This window comes from Puntigrus tetrazona, chromosome 11 (genome assembly GCF_018831695.1).
Source record: "Puntigrus tetrazona isolate hp1 chromosome 11, ASM1883169v1, whole genome shotgun sequence".
In the NCBI taxonomy this organism is placed as follows: Eukaryota; Metazoa; Chordata; class Actinopteri; order Cypriniformes; family Cyprinidae; genus Puntigrus; species Puntigrus tetrazona.
In genome coordinates this window covers 21,818,690-21,833,194 of record NC_056709.1, presented here as the reverse complement: position 1 = coordinate 21,833,194, position 14,505 = coordinate 21,818,690, and the positions used below count along the sequence as shown (strand labels likewise).

Here is a 14,505-nt window from a genome sequence, read left to right as displayed (position 1 = left end):
AAGAGCGTGGCCTTAAAATTAAAGATGCAACATAATGCCAGCAGGTGTCACTCATAATTCATTAAACTAATAACAGACATTTAATTTTGACAAACTACATGATAATAAAGCATTAAAACTGTTGTATGTATTGATTGTTTATGTTGCTAAGGGTGTTGTTCAGTGATACACAGCCGTTGAGTAAAGCGGTCATAGCCGTGAATGAAGCACGGCTGCTGACCAATCAGAATCCAGAAATGGAACTGACCTTTTAGAAATGTGCTTAAGCACTAATGAACAGCCAGTACGTTAATAACAGATGTGCTACTAAGCAACTATCATTACTGAAAATTGGTCCTTATACTAAAGTGTTGCCTTTTTTCAATAACATATTTAATAATACTGAAATCATTTAAAACTAATTCATTTAAAAATCAGCAATGACCCAATAAAGTGATCAAAAGTGACAGTAAAGATAATTGTAACGTTACATCTATGTATTTAAAAAAAATAATTTGTTTAGGAAGAAAAAGACCTTTTTTTTTTCTTTTTTTTAATCAAGGAATCCAACATTTTTTTTTACATTTATTTTAAATACATTTTATTAGCTGAACTGTTTTCAACTTTTAATAACATTGATAAAGATGAGGATCATTTGACACTGAAGACTAGAGTAATAGCTGCTGCTTTGCCATGACAGAAAAAATACATTTTATGAATAAAATATATTTTAAAAGAATTAATTAAATTATCATATTTCACAATATTTTAGTTTTTATTTTTGATCATATAAATACTTTGTTGATCATAAGAGAATTTGGTAACAGTTTAGAATAGGGAAAAAAATTCTATTAACTACAACTTTTATAAATTCATAATTTGCTCAGTATTAATAGTTAGTAAGGTAGTGGTGAAGTTTAGAAATTAGGCAGGATTATCTAGAATAACAAGATCATGTAAAATAAGGCATTAATATGTGATTAATTACTACTAATAAATGGCTAATATTCTGGTAATATACATGGTATATGAAGCTAAAATGAAGTGTTTTGAAGAAAAATTGATAAGATCCCAAACTGTGTGTGATAGTGAACGGTAATTATAAGGATTAATACAATCTTATCGTGGGAGGTAAAAAAAGAAATATATATAAAGAACAAATGTTTTGCTTGTTTTTGTGCTCAAAGTTTGTTAAGAAAAAGTGTTTAGGTTTTTTTCCTAGACATGTAATATTCATCCGTTCACACGACCAGATAGTATTCAGTAAGCAATTTTGAATTGCCAAAATAATGTCTGTTTCCAAACATGCAGACTCCCACAGAGAATATACACCATCAGTCTATTCTGTCATTATTTTGTGGTCTCTGTAGGCTGTTATAAACAGTCATTAGTTTGTTTGGTGCCACTATTTAAGACCTTACCGTTTGATAATCTTCTGCGCAGAGCGGGCTGCTTCCCTCACAGGCTTGTCCGGCCTTTGCTGCACTCATGCCAGCCTGACACCTGCTGTCTCTCAGAGCACCTGAGCAGCACTGCTTCTGGACAACACTTGAAAAAAAGCAGACATTTTTAACAGAATTTAATACCTGATACTAAAACTAAGGCTGTCTTGTCAGATGCGCTTATCGTTATTTAGAGCAGAAGACCCCAGGAGGAAGCAAAAAGAGTGCAAATGTGTAAAGTTTTTATGCTAATTTGCGCAGTTAAGTACTATTTTTTAAATTGTAATAATATTCCTGTTTTTATTTTTGATATTACTGAAAGCAGTTGCTGCTTGCTTCATTTTCTGCATCTGTGAACATAAAAATGTTTCAACAAAATCTTACCAACCTCAAATTTTTAAACAGTGATGTATATATTGCATTATATTATATTATATTTACAACTATTATTTCTAATTCCAACGACAGATAATATTTTTTATAGTAATTCTTTTATAATAGCCAGTTAAGCAAAAAGCAAAAATGTATTTTTTAAAGAATAGATAGCCACTAAATAAATAGCTAATAAATATTCTAGCTTATTGCTAGACTTACTATTTAAAGAAGCCAAAATGCTAATTCTTTTTTTCATTTACTCACATCATCATTTACTCTTCTGTTGAGCACAAGAGGAGATATTTTGAAGAATGTAGGTAACCAAACAGTTATAGACATCAGAAGTCACCAGCAGCTGTTAGGTTACCAACACTCTTCAAAATAGTTTCTTTTGTGTTGAATAAAGCAAAAAAAACTCATACAGGTTTGGAACACGTGGAGGCTGAGTAAATGATGACAGTATTTTAATTTTGGGGTGAATTATCCCTTTCATTTTTTTGATCGGTGGTTTTGAGGTCACCAACGTGTACTTTAGTGGTCAGGGGACATACAACGGCAAATGAAAACAGATTCTGTGGTTTACTGTGGAGCATAACCAAGGCATAGAATTGGTCAGCAAACTAACCCACACACAGAGTTGAGGTCTTCTGTTTTGACAGGCATACGGTTACAGTGCTGGTTGTCTTCTGCCCATTTCTGCCCGGCCACACAACAGCTCTCCACCAGTCCTGGAGGTGAAAGAAGACAAACATCTCACACATCACTTTATCACACATAAACCAGCCAAAAGAACAGAGCGTTTACAGTGAAAGCTTTTCTGACAAGAAAAGGGTAGACAGGCAGACACGAAATTTAGCGATAATAGAGCCCCAGAGGTGAGCCAGACGTGAAGTCCAACTTGGATCCATAGAAAAAGCATAAAATATGTAACTGCAGCTATTGTATAAATGAAAGAAGAGCGACTGACTCAAAGTGGATGGGACACAGTCATGGTATGTGCATCATCATAGGCGAGATTAAGTCAGCCTTCAAATATTTGACTTTAAAAAGCACCAATTTCAAAAAGCCAGCTATTGAAAGCGAGTTCGAGAAGCATATCCGCCTGATCTTTTCAATAAATTGCGATACAAAGAAACAAGAATTTAGTAATGACTCATTTCAACACTTGACATTTTGAATTATTCATCACTCAGTGCGAATGAAAAAAAAATCAGCTCGCTAGAGTGACGGATGAAAACCATATAAATGTAGTCAAAAATACTTTTCTTATCAGACATGCTGAGAATCAGCTAAATTAATTTTATATGATTAAATCCCGTTACTTCTACAAGTGCAGAGAGTATAGGACTTGATAACCTTAAGTACAAGTCTGACAGAGGTTATTTCCTATCAGACCATATGAGGGTAATAAAAAAAACTTGCTCAGGTGTGAGTCTTAAAGCCCCTTCATAGCAATATTAGCTAATATTCAGCATAACCTCACACTGACACACACACACACATATAATTTATTATGTTTTATTAGTTTTATTTTAAGAAAAACCCAGTTAGAACAACCGAGTTAAAACAGACATGCCTCGTTCTTGCTTTAATGTATGTGTTTATATACAAACTGACTTTTAGCCAAGTTTTAATTTAAACAAATACACTCTAAGATCTATTCTCTCAAGGTAGTTGTGACAAATAGCCCACTATCTCCTCTATGAGCAGACACATTCACAATCTATGAATCTACTTGGAGAAGATCTGATTGTAAAATGTTTGAGCATTGACATGAGGCCCAGAGCGCCCTGGGATTCCTGGAATGCTTGACAGGGGTCACAAGAGGCTGTTCCAGGTGACTTTTTGAACTTTGTGATAAACTTCCATCTGTACTAAATATCTTGGAAACAATAAGCCCCCTAAGCTATTTATAGGTAATCAGCGGACAGACATTGGCGTAAACAGAGTGGAAGGTCTGATTTGCTTTCACGAGCAACTAAAACATACTAATTCAGTCAAATGCGCAATCTGTGTCTGCAGAAGTTGCAGAAAAAAAGCTTGCAGAAAAGAAACGCTTGTCATTCACACCCCTTGTCTGTTTGTTTTTTTAATATTTTGGTTAATTCGATTATGCTAGAAGGTGCCAACAACCACATAATACTGTCAGCTCTGCTTTGCCATTTCAAAATAAACTTACCAAAAAAAAAAGGAAAACTGTCTGAGCCTACTACAGAACATTTAATGTTCATGGAGCAGCAGAAGTTCTGGCATTGATAAAACATCAGCATTCCTGATTGTTCTGATTAAATCAGACGAGTAATCATCAAAAAAGGTCACTATATAAAGTCTAACTCTGTTTTTAAAGTCCAACAAGATACAATTACAAGCGGAAAAATGGTAGATGGTATATATAAGGTTTTATTTTTTTGCATTATTGTGCAATCCCCACAAGCAAAACCATAAAAAGCATGAAGAAGTAGCATATGTTCTTAGTTTTCTTTGCATTGCGAGTGCAAGTAAGTCGTGTGGCATTTTCACATTATTCACATTCAGTGTGAAAAAAAAAAACATAACGTGTAGGACAGGAATCTTTCTGATACCTGATGTACATACTACAATATTTATTAGGATATTGTTTCATGCTTGTTTTTTAATATATTTTATACAGCAGAGGAAACTGCAAAGAGTGACTTTAAAGTACACAAAGCATTAAAAAAAAAACTGACCTCGAGACAAAACAACTCGAGTCTCACAGCAATCAGCTAAAACAAAAATCCTCTCTGCTTTCCTGTTTAACGTTCACAGCCATAAAAATGAATGATGCCCTTTTTTGAGTCTGCAATTGTATTGGGATTTGTTTATTTGTACAAGAGCATACTTTTTATGTTCCTTCTTTGCAATGGACGCCTTGACGGCAAAAAGGGGCTTAAAAGGGATAGTAAACACAAAAATGAAAACTCGTCCCACATGCTAAACAGTTTCGGCTTCCACTGACATCCATTGTATTTTTTTGTCTATACAATGGAAGTGAATGAGAGCTGAAACTGTTTATTTACCTACATTCTTTAAACTATCTTCAGAAGAAGAAAGAAAGTCATTAAGGTTTGGAACGACATGAGGGTGAGTAAATGATGACAAACTTTATATTTTTGGGTTGACTATCCCTTTAAATGATGATTCATAACAGTGGAATATGCAACTCCAAATGAATGGTGAAATCTGGAAATGCGCTTTTCAATAAAGGCTAAAAAGTAACACGTGTCTCTCATTAAGCCCAGACTTATTTTGCATGAAGGTCTTTCGCAGTAAGTTAAACAAAGTTAATGTTTAGACTCTGACTTCATTAAAACATCCATCTCAAGGATTTTCTTCAAATATGTTTTCAAAAGCCTAAGAGGCAGCCGAATCTCGGTCTTGAAGTTCTTGAAGCTTGTCTGTAGCGCATCCCACAGATAGCGCATAGTGATAAATGTTTCACTTGAAGGGGTGGGCGCTAAAATGAGAGCTGCTGCCATTGCTCTGTTAGATCATCATTAGGTCATCTGTAAAGCAGATGGTTACAATACAAAGCACTCTTCAAAACAGGTCCTCTCTGAGCTCGGCAGATTTCGCTTTTTCTTTCGCAGATGGTCACAGAACATCTGCAGGATCAAAACAAGGGAGATTTCTGAAAGTCTTGGATCGAATCAGGGAACAGTAGGTTGGCAGTTCAGTAAATTGGCAGAAAAAAACAAATTTCAAAAAATAAATTAATTGATCAATAAACATTTTTGAAATACAGCGGTTCAGTTTGTAAATACAGCTTTGAATTTATTATTTATAAAATATGTATATTTTTATTTATATACATAAAAAAAGAAACAACCGGAATTTAATTTGAATGAAATTTAGAGGTAAAAATATTTGGTGTTTTATTTATATAACTAAATCGCGACATTAAAACTAGGCATTATTTGAAAAGCCTTTCATGTTTTGTTCACATTTGTTCAACAGCAGTTGCTCATAAATTTAAAACCGCCATACTACAAAAAAAAAGCCATTAGCCATTCCCAAAGGAACTCATGGCAAATTAGCTTAGGTCGACCTACAAATTGACGTCAAGGCTGAACAGCTCTTTTGGGTTTCACAAATGCCATAATCAGCCATAAACTGCAGATTCAGTCACCCTAATGATCTCATTTTTAATCTTCTCAAAAGCGTTCATGGCCCACTGGCGTTCAATGACATATCTGTAATGACGAACTTGAGGTCAGAAGTTGAATTTCAGTTGACTAGTCATAGAGTCACACTTTGACCTCTTAGTGGCAATTGTCTAATCTTTCTGGTCAACCGTGTTGAGGAGCTCTTGACTTTGATTATTCACCACCAAAACAGACAATGACAGATCCATTGTTCATTCCCACAGAAAAACCATGTTAAACAACCAAAATTTTATATACTTTTGTTTTAAACCGTTTTATCAAAAGGCACCAACAGAAAATTCCCTTTTCTGTTTGAATCAGTAATTTAGTTAGAGAAGACAAAACACTAAGTAACATCATGAGTATATTTTCCGATATATCAAATAAATAAACCAACAATCTATAAGGGACAGATATAAAATCTCCAGGATTTCCTAACATTAAGCATGACAGCTACTCAAAATGTTTAAAAACCTCACTGCATACTCTGATGCTAATGACAAATGTCACTTCACAGAGGACATGATTTGAAATCTGAGCACTCCGCTTGGTTGTGACACCTCAGACAGTTTTAACGGTAACACATATACTCCCAAACACTGACACAGGGCACTGGCTTGCAAAGCACATCACTCTGACATTAAGAACTGGCGGGGCGTTGAACACTAGCTTTATTTCTGGCCGCATTTCAGCACAGGGCCCCAAACGTACATTTTCCCATGTACTTCTAAATGTGCAGCATACTCATAGCCATTTTTTTAATAAACAATATCTATGAACTCGACGCTTTGAACAAGTGCCTGAAGCTTTTCAATTTTAAGCGAGCATGCCGAGCCGCTCTCCGCTCATGAATGAAAATTGATTTCTTCAAAATTAGTAGACTTATTCTCACATTACCCCCGTTGAGTGGCCTCCATTTTTTTTTTTCAACTAATGGAAAACCACTGCACAAATAGGTTCGAGAAAAAAAATAACAGTGGCTTGCCATGGAAATTAGACATGGGCATAACGCAAAACCAATACCACGATAACTTCTGGACATCCCTTTCTATTCTGTCATTATTATAATTAGAGCACTCGTAATGGCAAATGGCGTTTCATACTTTATATTATACCGCATATGAATTCCTTATTATTTTTGTGAAAGCAATATCCTCTTTCTAAGTTCCCCTTTAAGAAAAAATAAATTAATTAATTGATCAAAACAGAAAACACTGAAAAGTCATAGGGAAAAAAACGAATAGAAAACAAATACACGTTTATGAAAATATGAAAAAAAAAAAAATTCGAAAGCATTTAAGCAGGCCTCATTATTTGAGAGTCCTTAGAGAGCTCTTCGCTCATGTTGACTTTTATAAAATGTGTAAACTCATGTATATAACAACAACCTGCTGTGCTTTATTAAATTCAGCATCTCCTCCTCCTGTCATTCTTCTGTAAATTACACAATACTCAAGACGTGCTTTGATAATTGCTCTAAAAGCCTTCAGATGCATAATGCATTTCCAGGGACAATGAACTCCCAGGCTTTGTTGGTTAAATTCTACATAAAGTCTCTTTGTTTAACAAGTCTAATCTCTCGCGGTGACCTGTATCCCCATCCGGTTCTCTGCACTCAATCGAGTCGTTCGCGTCGGGTAATCTATCACTCTCAGGAACACGTCAACACGTTTTTGTGTACAAAGGAACATCCAGGAAAGAGGCTGAGGCGTAGCTGGCATGTGTCAGAGAACTGTGCATTTCTGCTAATATGAAAGAGCACAAAGAGGAATTAGTCTGGAGTCCTGCATTCCAGCACTTGCATTCCAGGTCAAGTAATTTCCTATTCTGCTAAGCGATATCACTGCTAATGTCACACAAATGCTTTCTGCATACTATGCAGTAATAAACAGAATGATTTAAAGAATTAATACAATTTGAGATATAAAAGTTTTACTGGTCCAAGTCAATAGGCATAATATAATATAATATAATATAATATTAAAAGTATATGTATAATTTTATAATAAAATATGACCATTGCTATATATAATAAATAACAAATATAATAGATATTACTCAAAATCCATACACATACAGTATATACTAAAAAAGTATACTGTATACTAATAGCAAGCACACAAATTCTATAATAAAGGCAGACAAAGTCATCAACACCAGCAGATGGAATTACATTACTGTCAAAATCTGAATCTATAACCAATAATCTTTTCATTTCCTGGGTACGATTACTGTCTGCCGCAGTGCTGCACCTGCCACAAAGGCAACATCCAATAAAATGATTGGATCAACAATCTAAATAATTTGAACCATGAAACCTACCCCAAAAATATGCGCTACCATAGTTTGTAGACATGCAAAGACGTAGCAATTTGAGGTTCTTTCTTCTGCTGAACACAAAAGATACATTTTGAAGAATGCTGGTTACCAAGTTGCTGATATAGAAGAAAAGGCTATGGAAGTCAATGGCTACCAGCAACTGTTCAAAATATACTCTATTGTGTTCAACAGGAGAAAGAGATCTGTTTTTATTGGGCTGACCTGCTACTTGTAAAGAACTAGACACACATTATAAATTACACCATTTTGTTTCTCATTGAGCCACAACTGCACTTCTAGTTAAGTAAGAGGAGCTTTGAGATGTTGAGACAACAATGTCAGCCATTTTTGTCTAACCTTTTATATAATAAACAAACCCTTTGTTAGGTTATTGATTGTGGAAGATAAATCCTTGCTAAGAGCGTCATTGTTCCACATTGTTGCAAGAGATCCTTATCTTAATTGTGGTTCAAAATACAATCTCCTATTCTGATTTCTTATGGCATAAAAGCAGCTGATGAGTGATTTTCCAAAACAGACCTTTCACTTCCTAATATCAAACTCAAAATAGTTGTTTTTTTTGGGGTTTTTTTTGCAGGCAATATGCAGAACGGGCATAATAAGGTGAAATGGAAAACATAATGCAGAACAAAGCAACAAAACAAAAGGAGGAAAGCCCCAAGCATACCTGCTTGTCCAACTGCATTCCCAGATAAGCTTTAAAAAAACCCTCAATAAAGCGAAGGCAGAACTGACCAATAAGTCAAAGTTTGGTGTGAACGTGCGTGAAATTGGCATAAAAAAATGTGGCAAAAAGAAAAGAAAAAATCTCATATGGGGTTCGTATTTTAAATGCCCTGTTTCACAGGCTTTCTTGAATATTTTTCTTCCAGAAAGAGTCATGCCAGCTTTTCTACTCAGTCTGTCAGCTCAGAATAGAGAATTACTCACATATTTCAGGGGGGACGAAAAGAAGCAAAGGTGCAGAGAGAATAAAGGGCAATTTCTCAAGGACAGTAAAACATTAAGACACACTGGCACAAACCCAAACACACAGACCTACTCATATTTCCTATAGCAAAAGCTGTGTGAGCAGAAGCACATGATTGGTCAGTTTTCTTGTGCTGGTGCATGATTGTGCACTTGAAACAAAAAATGCAAGATGGAGAACTTCAGTTAGGAAAGAACAGGTTATCAAAGCATGGACGATTTTTGGTAATTGCAGTGTTTTCTGAAGCATTGAGGGCCTACTGGATTTGAGAAATCACTTCTGCTGAGAGCATCACCCAGTCGCCTGGTTCCTAGAAGCAATAACTGGACCTTTTCAACCGTTCTGTGAAATGATGTATTCTCACAGTGACTTCAAATCATCCTGTCACGCTAGGCAGAAGGACAAGGTTTAATAGGGCATCTCATATTTCTCCTAACTCAAAATGACCTGAACTTTTGGGTTTTCTTCATTTCATACCATACTGATATAGAAAATCCATGCCAATTACAAAGATTATACTGCCTGTAATTTTCTGGTATGATAAAATCTCTGTGTGTTATGTCATAGGCTGATTGCTGCTTGCCAAAAAGTTTTTCATTGGCTTAAAGTGGAGTTCTCATGGCTTTTAGTTCTTTTATTTCTGTTCGCGTTGAGGCTGTACAGTTGTGTACTTGACAGAATGAACTTTTAGCAGATATACCACAAAAAAAAAAATCTAAAGTGACATTAAAGACATTTATTATGTTACAAAAGATTTGTATTTCAAATAAATGCTGTTCTTTTGAACTTTGTTTGTATTTGTTAACACTATCAGGTAGGTTTAGAGTTGGATTTTTTTTTCCCAAAATGATAGAGCATTAACTTTTAGCAACAGTCCACAGATATTTAAATTCTGAACCGTAATGAACGTAATAAAAATGTGCCATGGTTCATCTGAACCTGTTTTAGCTCCACTTGCTTGCAGTAAGGCATGTAAAAACAGTGATACACAAAAAAATATTTTTATGAGACCAAGTTGCATGTTAGAATGATTTCTGAAAAGGTCATGTAACACTGGGCGATTGACTGAAGTAAATGCTGTTGAAAATTCAGCTTCCATCACAGGAAATTTGTATTTTTAATCAAATTAGGCTAATCCTGTCTTATGCATAAACAACTTCTTTCAAAAACACAAAAAAACCTACCAACCCCAAAGTTTTTGGTACTGTATAAAATAAAACATTTATTCTCCTGAAATACCAGTAAATGACACTATGACGTGTGAATGCACAAAACACATCCTTAAAATATAGGACGTGAAAATTCCGAATCATAAAGTACATGCCAATCCAACTGTTTCTTATGGCCTAGATACACTGTCAAGAACACAGACTTTGTCAGGGGAACGTGACACACCCTTGATCAAAATGTATTTTTCAGCTCTTTCAGCTGTAACGTGAATGACAATCTGGTCCCAGTCCTGTCGAACGTGAAAAAAAAAACCCCACCAAGAAGTAAGCTCGCATTCAGTTCAATCTTTTTCGTATACAGGCCAAAAACACTGGAGAGAGAAACCTGCTCCACAATAGACTCCGACACTCCTGTAATATTTATCACGAATGAAAAATGTGATCGTACTAAACCTGTGATTGACATCCACTGACTCTCACAGTGATTTCTTCTGTGTGCTTCTGGGCTGTGTTCTTATGTTTCAGATGATGCTGTTGGTGTCTCTGCTGGACATTTAATCTCCAAGCTCTCTTCCATCAGACAACACTACCTATATAAAGCCTTTTGTGTGTGTCTTGATGTCAGATGTCTGTGGGCATATTGTTTACCTCAACACATCTACATTATTCAGCAGTAGCTGAGCTACATAAGCACAATAAAAACATGAATTTCTATGTTTTTCCATGGAAACTAGGCTGCAAACATGAGTCATTCACAATGTGTCACAGGTATGATGTCACCACATTATCATATGACCGCCCCCATATCAACGTATCATTTAAATATGAATGGGTACTAAGTATTCAGCAACTTGCTGTAAAATTACAGTAAAAAAAATACAGTAATATTGTGTTATAGCATTATAGTTTAACTTTAATATAAATCTGTCATTATTATTTCTCCGGTCTGTAGTTCTTAACACGATTCTTCAGAAATTGTACAAAAATGCTAAACAAGAAACCTTTTTCTGTGAAAGCCATATATGAAAACCATGACCTTGGAGAAAGCATACTTCAGGTAAATGTTGCAAAAAGATAGAAAACATTGACAAGAATAAAGCATATGATAAAAAAAATTACATACACAATAATAAAGTGTATCTTGCTTATTTTACTTTGAGTGTCTTCTCGTATTCAGAAACCCTGGCTGCAAAACACTAAACTACTATTATTTCTAAAATATGGAGCCGTCATATTCTGAATTTGGATCTGCATGTATTATGGACAGAAAGAACTCAGTAGATATCTTATTCAGGGACGAGTGTAAGAGCCAATCATCAGCAATTTACATTGGGCAGAATACAGGCTTTGAGGCTGACAGGCAAGATTCAAATTAATGTGCATTTCAACACCATAAAATCCACTATGCATGAGGATTGCTGCCATTTATCTTAGCACAAACCCATATTTTCAAGGATGCAGAAAGCATACATTAGCCACAATGATCTGTTTGTTTGATTCCTTATGTTTGGGACTCTGGCTAAAACACAGAGGCCATTCATCTCAGAAATCACCAAATCTATTGACGTCTCACACATACTCTGCTTCTCCACAAAATCTTTCTGGCATCAGCTCTCGGGAAAAGCTGCCAACATTATTTGAAGGAAGTATCCATCTTTCTAGTTTAAACATGGTTGATTTGTTAAGAGGGAATAACAGGAATTTTAATGCTTAAGTAATATATTATCGGTGGCGATGCATTGTGTTGCCATATGAACATTTAATGTTTCACGCAACTTTAGTACTTTTATTAAACACTTGAAACGATCAAATCAGGATTCAGCATCATATCTTTTCAGATAAAAACCTAGTTAGAGGTGAGATTTTGAAGCTGGGAATGTCACTTTCATTTTGCACCACCAAAATGTAGATCTCACAGGATTATAAAAATGTAAATGGAAGGTTTAAAAAATAAAAATAGCAAGAAAAAACATAAAAAGATACGTTTAAGTTCCTTGTGTTTAATTTCTTCATTATTCCTGTTGACATCTCATTGAAAATGAAATTATACTTTGTTAAAGAAAGTAATGGAAACCGGTTGAACACTCTACCATAGTGATATTTTAAATGCAGATCATGAATGATGGTACAGGATAAAATCCACTAAAGTGATGCTTTCTTATTAGAGTGCGACAAATCTGAGTACAAACTTAAATGTAGACTCAACTTCCTTCAGTAAGTGTCAGCCTTGTGGAGAAAAATAAATCTCCAGAGCTCTGTCTTTATCATTATCTCCGTATGGCTCTGAGTCTCTTTAATTCTTAAGTGTGAACAGAGCCTAGATGCATTTGAATGAGGAGAAGACGGGATCACAAATCACTGCATTACTGCTGGCAGTAAACATTCAGATGTAAAAGAGGATATCAACAAAGTGCTAAAATTCGAACAATAGAAAGACAGCACATACGCACATATTAGCATTGGATGTTTTCATCAAAAAGGAGATCATAGTTTGGCCTTGTTATTTTGATTCATTTTCTTGATTTCCTCCACAAATTCAATTTTTGATCATTCTGGCTGTGTGAAATAGCGTATTTGTGTGATTAGCATATTATGCTTATAATGGAGCTCAATTTTAGAGCAAGAAAACACAGATGCTCCAATTTTCTAAATAGAAATGTTTCACATATTCCAGCAGGAATTACATCAAATACTCTCCTTTAATGCCTGCCTTCTCAAGGAGAAACTGATCGATAAAACTTCACAGCAGATAGCCCATGAGCCCTTAAATGCATGTTTAGCTCCCCTGTCCCGTGTTTTAACTTGAAAAACTCCTATATAGTCATGCTTTGGATTTTGCCATGGCTCAACGGGACTAAAGCAGGATTTCTGCCCCATCTTTTTAATCACAAAAAACTAAAAAAAGCATGGTTCCTAATAAAAAGTTTCCCAATGGACGATGCTTATCTCCATTGCACAGATTCACGATCGGAGGGTGAGATGCATTATACAACACAAACAGTCTAGGCTGCTACCTCTGACTTTAAATTCAGTGCACATGTTGGTAATGCCGGTATGCACAAAACGATAAACCGCTTTCCTGCCAAACATATTATCAGTACAGTATGCCTCCACTTTCCCTGATTATCATACTCATGCAATGCAGAAAGGCAAACTGTTGAGAGCTCCAAGTGTTTCTATCCGGTGAGAGCTGCTTATTTTGAGCAATGGCCAACTGGCATCCTGCAAGATAACTAATTCCTCTCCTTATCTAACTAATTGTGCAATGTTGCCTTTTGGTTGAAGTGGCCTTGTCACTGTGATCTGGACTGACCCTTCCAGTCTAAGATTTAACTCTTTACTATTATCAGGGAATCCTTTTGACTGAGAGGGTAAGCTTTACAAGCTTCTTGTGTTGGTCACAACAAAAATAGCAGTTCACTAATCTTACAGAGACAAGCTGTGACCATGCCTAAACAATTAAAGCTAGACAAGACAAATAGGTCTGATCTTGGCAGGCAAACAGCAACTAAACAATAAGAAACGATAACGGATTGAGTTATTCAATGCTATTCAAAAGGTTACATCTATCATTGTTATGCAAACAACAGCTCTAGAAAAACAAGAAACAGAACAATTCATCATTTCAGAAAACTTCTGGAATAAAGCTGAAAACCCTACATGGGTGAATGTCATTAAAACATGTCCAGGTCATATTTTATCCGCAAAATCAAATCAAATAATTTATTGTGCCAAAAGAAAATAAAGAGAATGTTTGCACTGTGACGTTATTTTCATGGCAATTAAATAAATCTGAATTACTCTAATGCTTCCAGTTGTGTTTATTTCAATAGCAATTCTCTTCAGTTTCCCATTATTATAATACAATGTTTTTTAGTTTATTTTAGTTAATTTTTTTATTGTCTTGCAGCAAGAAACATCAGCATTTACTAAAAGAAATGCAGCTAGGATACAATTTTTAAATACTTTACAGTTTAACTAACGTATATATTATATTATGTAAAAATACAAAGGTTAAATTGTTTCTTCCTTTTAATTTTGCAATGAAACATGACCATGGCATGTTC

The 14,505-nt window shown here is 35.1% G+C and overlaps 1 protein-coding gene across 3 annotated transcripts in view; it reads right to left on the bottom strand.

Moving 5' to 3' along the window:
* The window catches only part of fbln2 (fibulin 2), a 43,627-nt gene that overhangs the window by 24,124 nt on the left and 4,998 nt on the right, over positions 1-14,505 (bottom strand). For all 3 annotated transcript variants that reach the window (XM_043252875.1, XM_043252876.1, XM_043252877.1), the window contains exons 3-4: positions 2,422-2,524; positions 1,401-1,527 (exon numbers count right to left, since the gene is read on the bottom strand). In XM_043252875.1, coding sequence (XP_043108810.1) covers positions 1,401-1,527; positions 2,422-2,524 — 230 coding nt within the window. The remainder of the gene's footprint in view (positions 1-1,400; positions 1,528-2,421; positions 2,525-14,505) is intronic.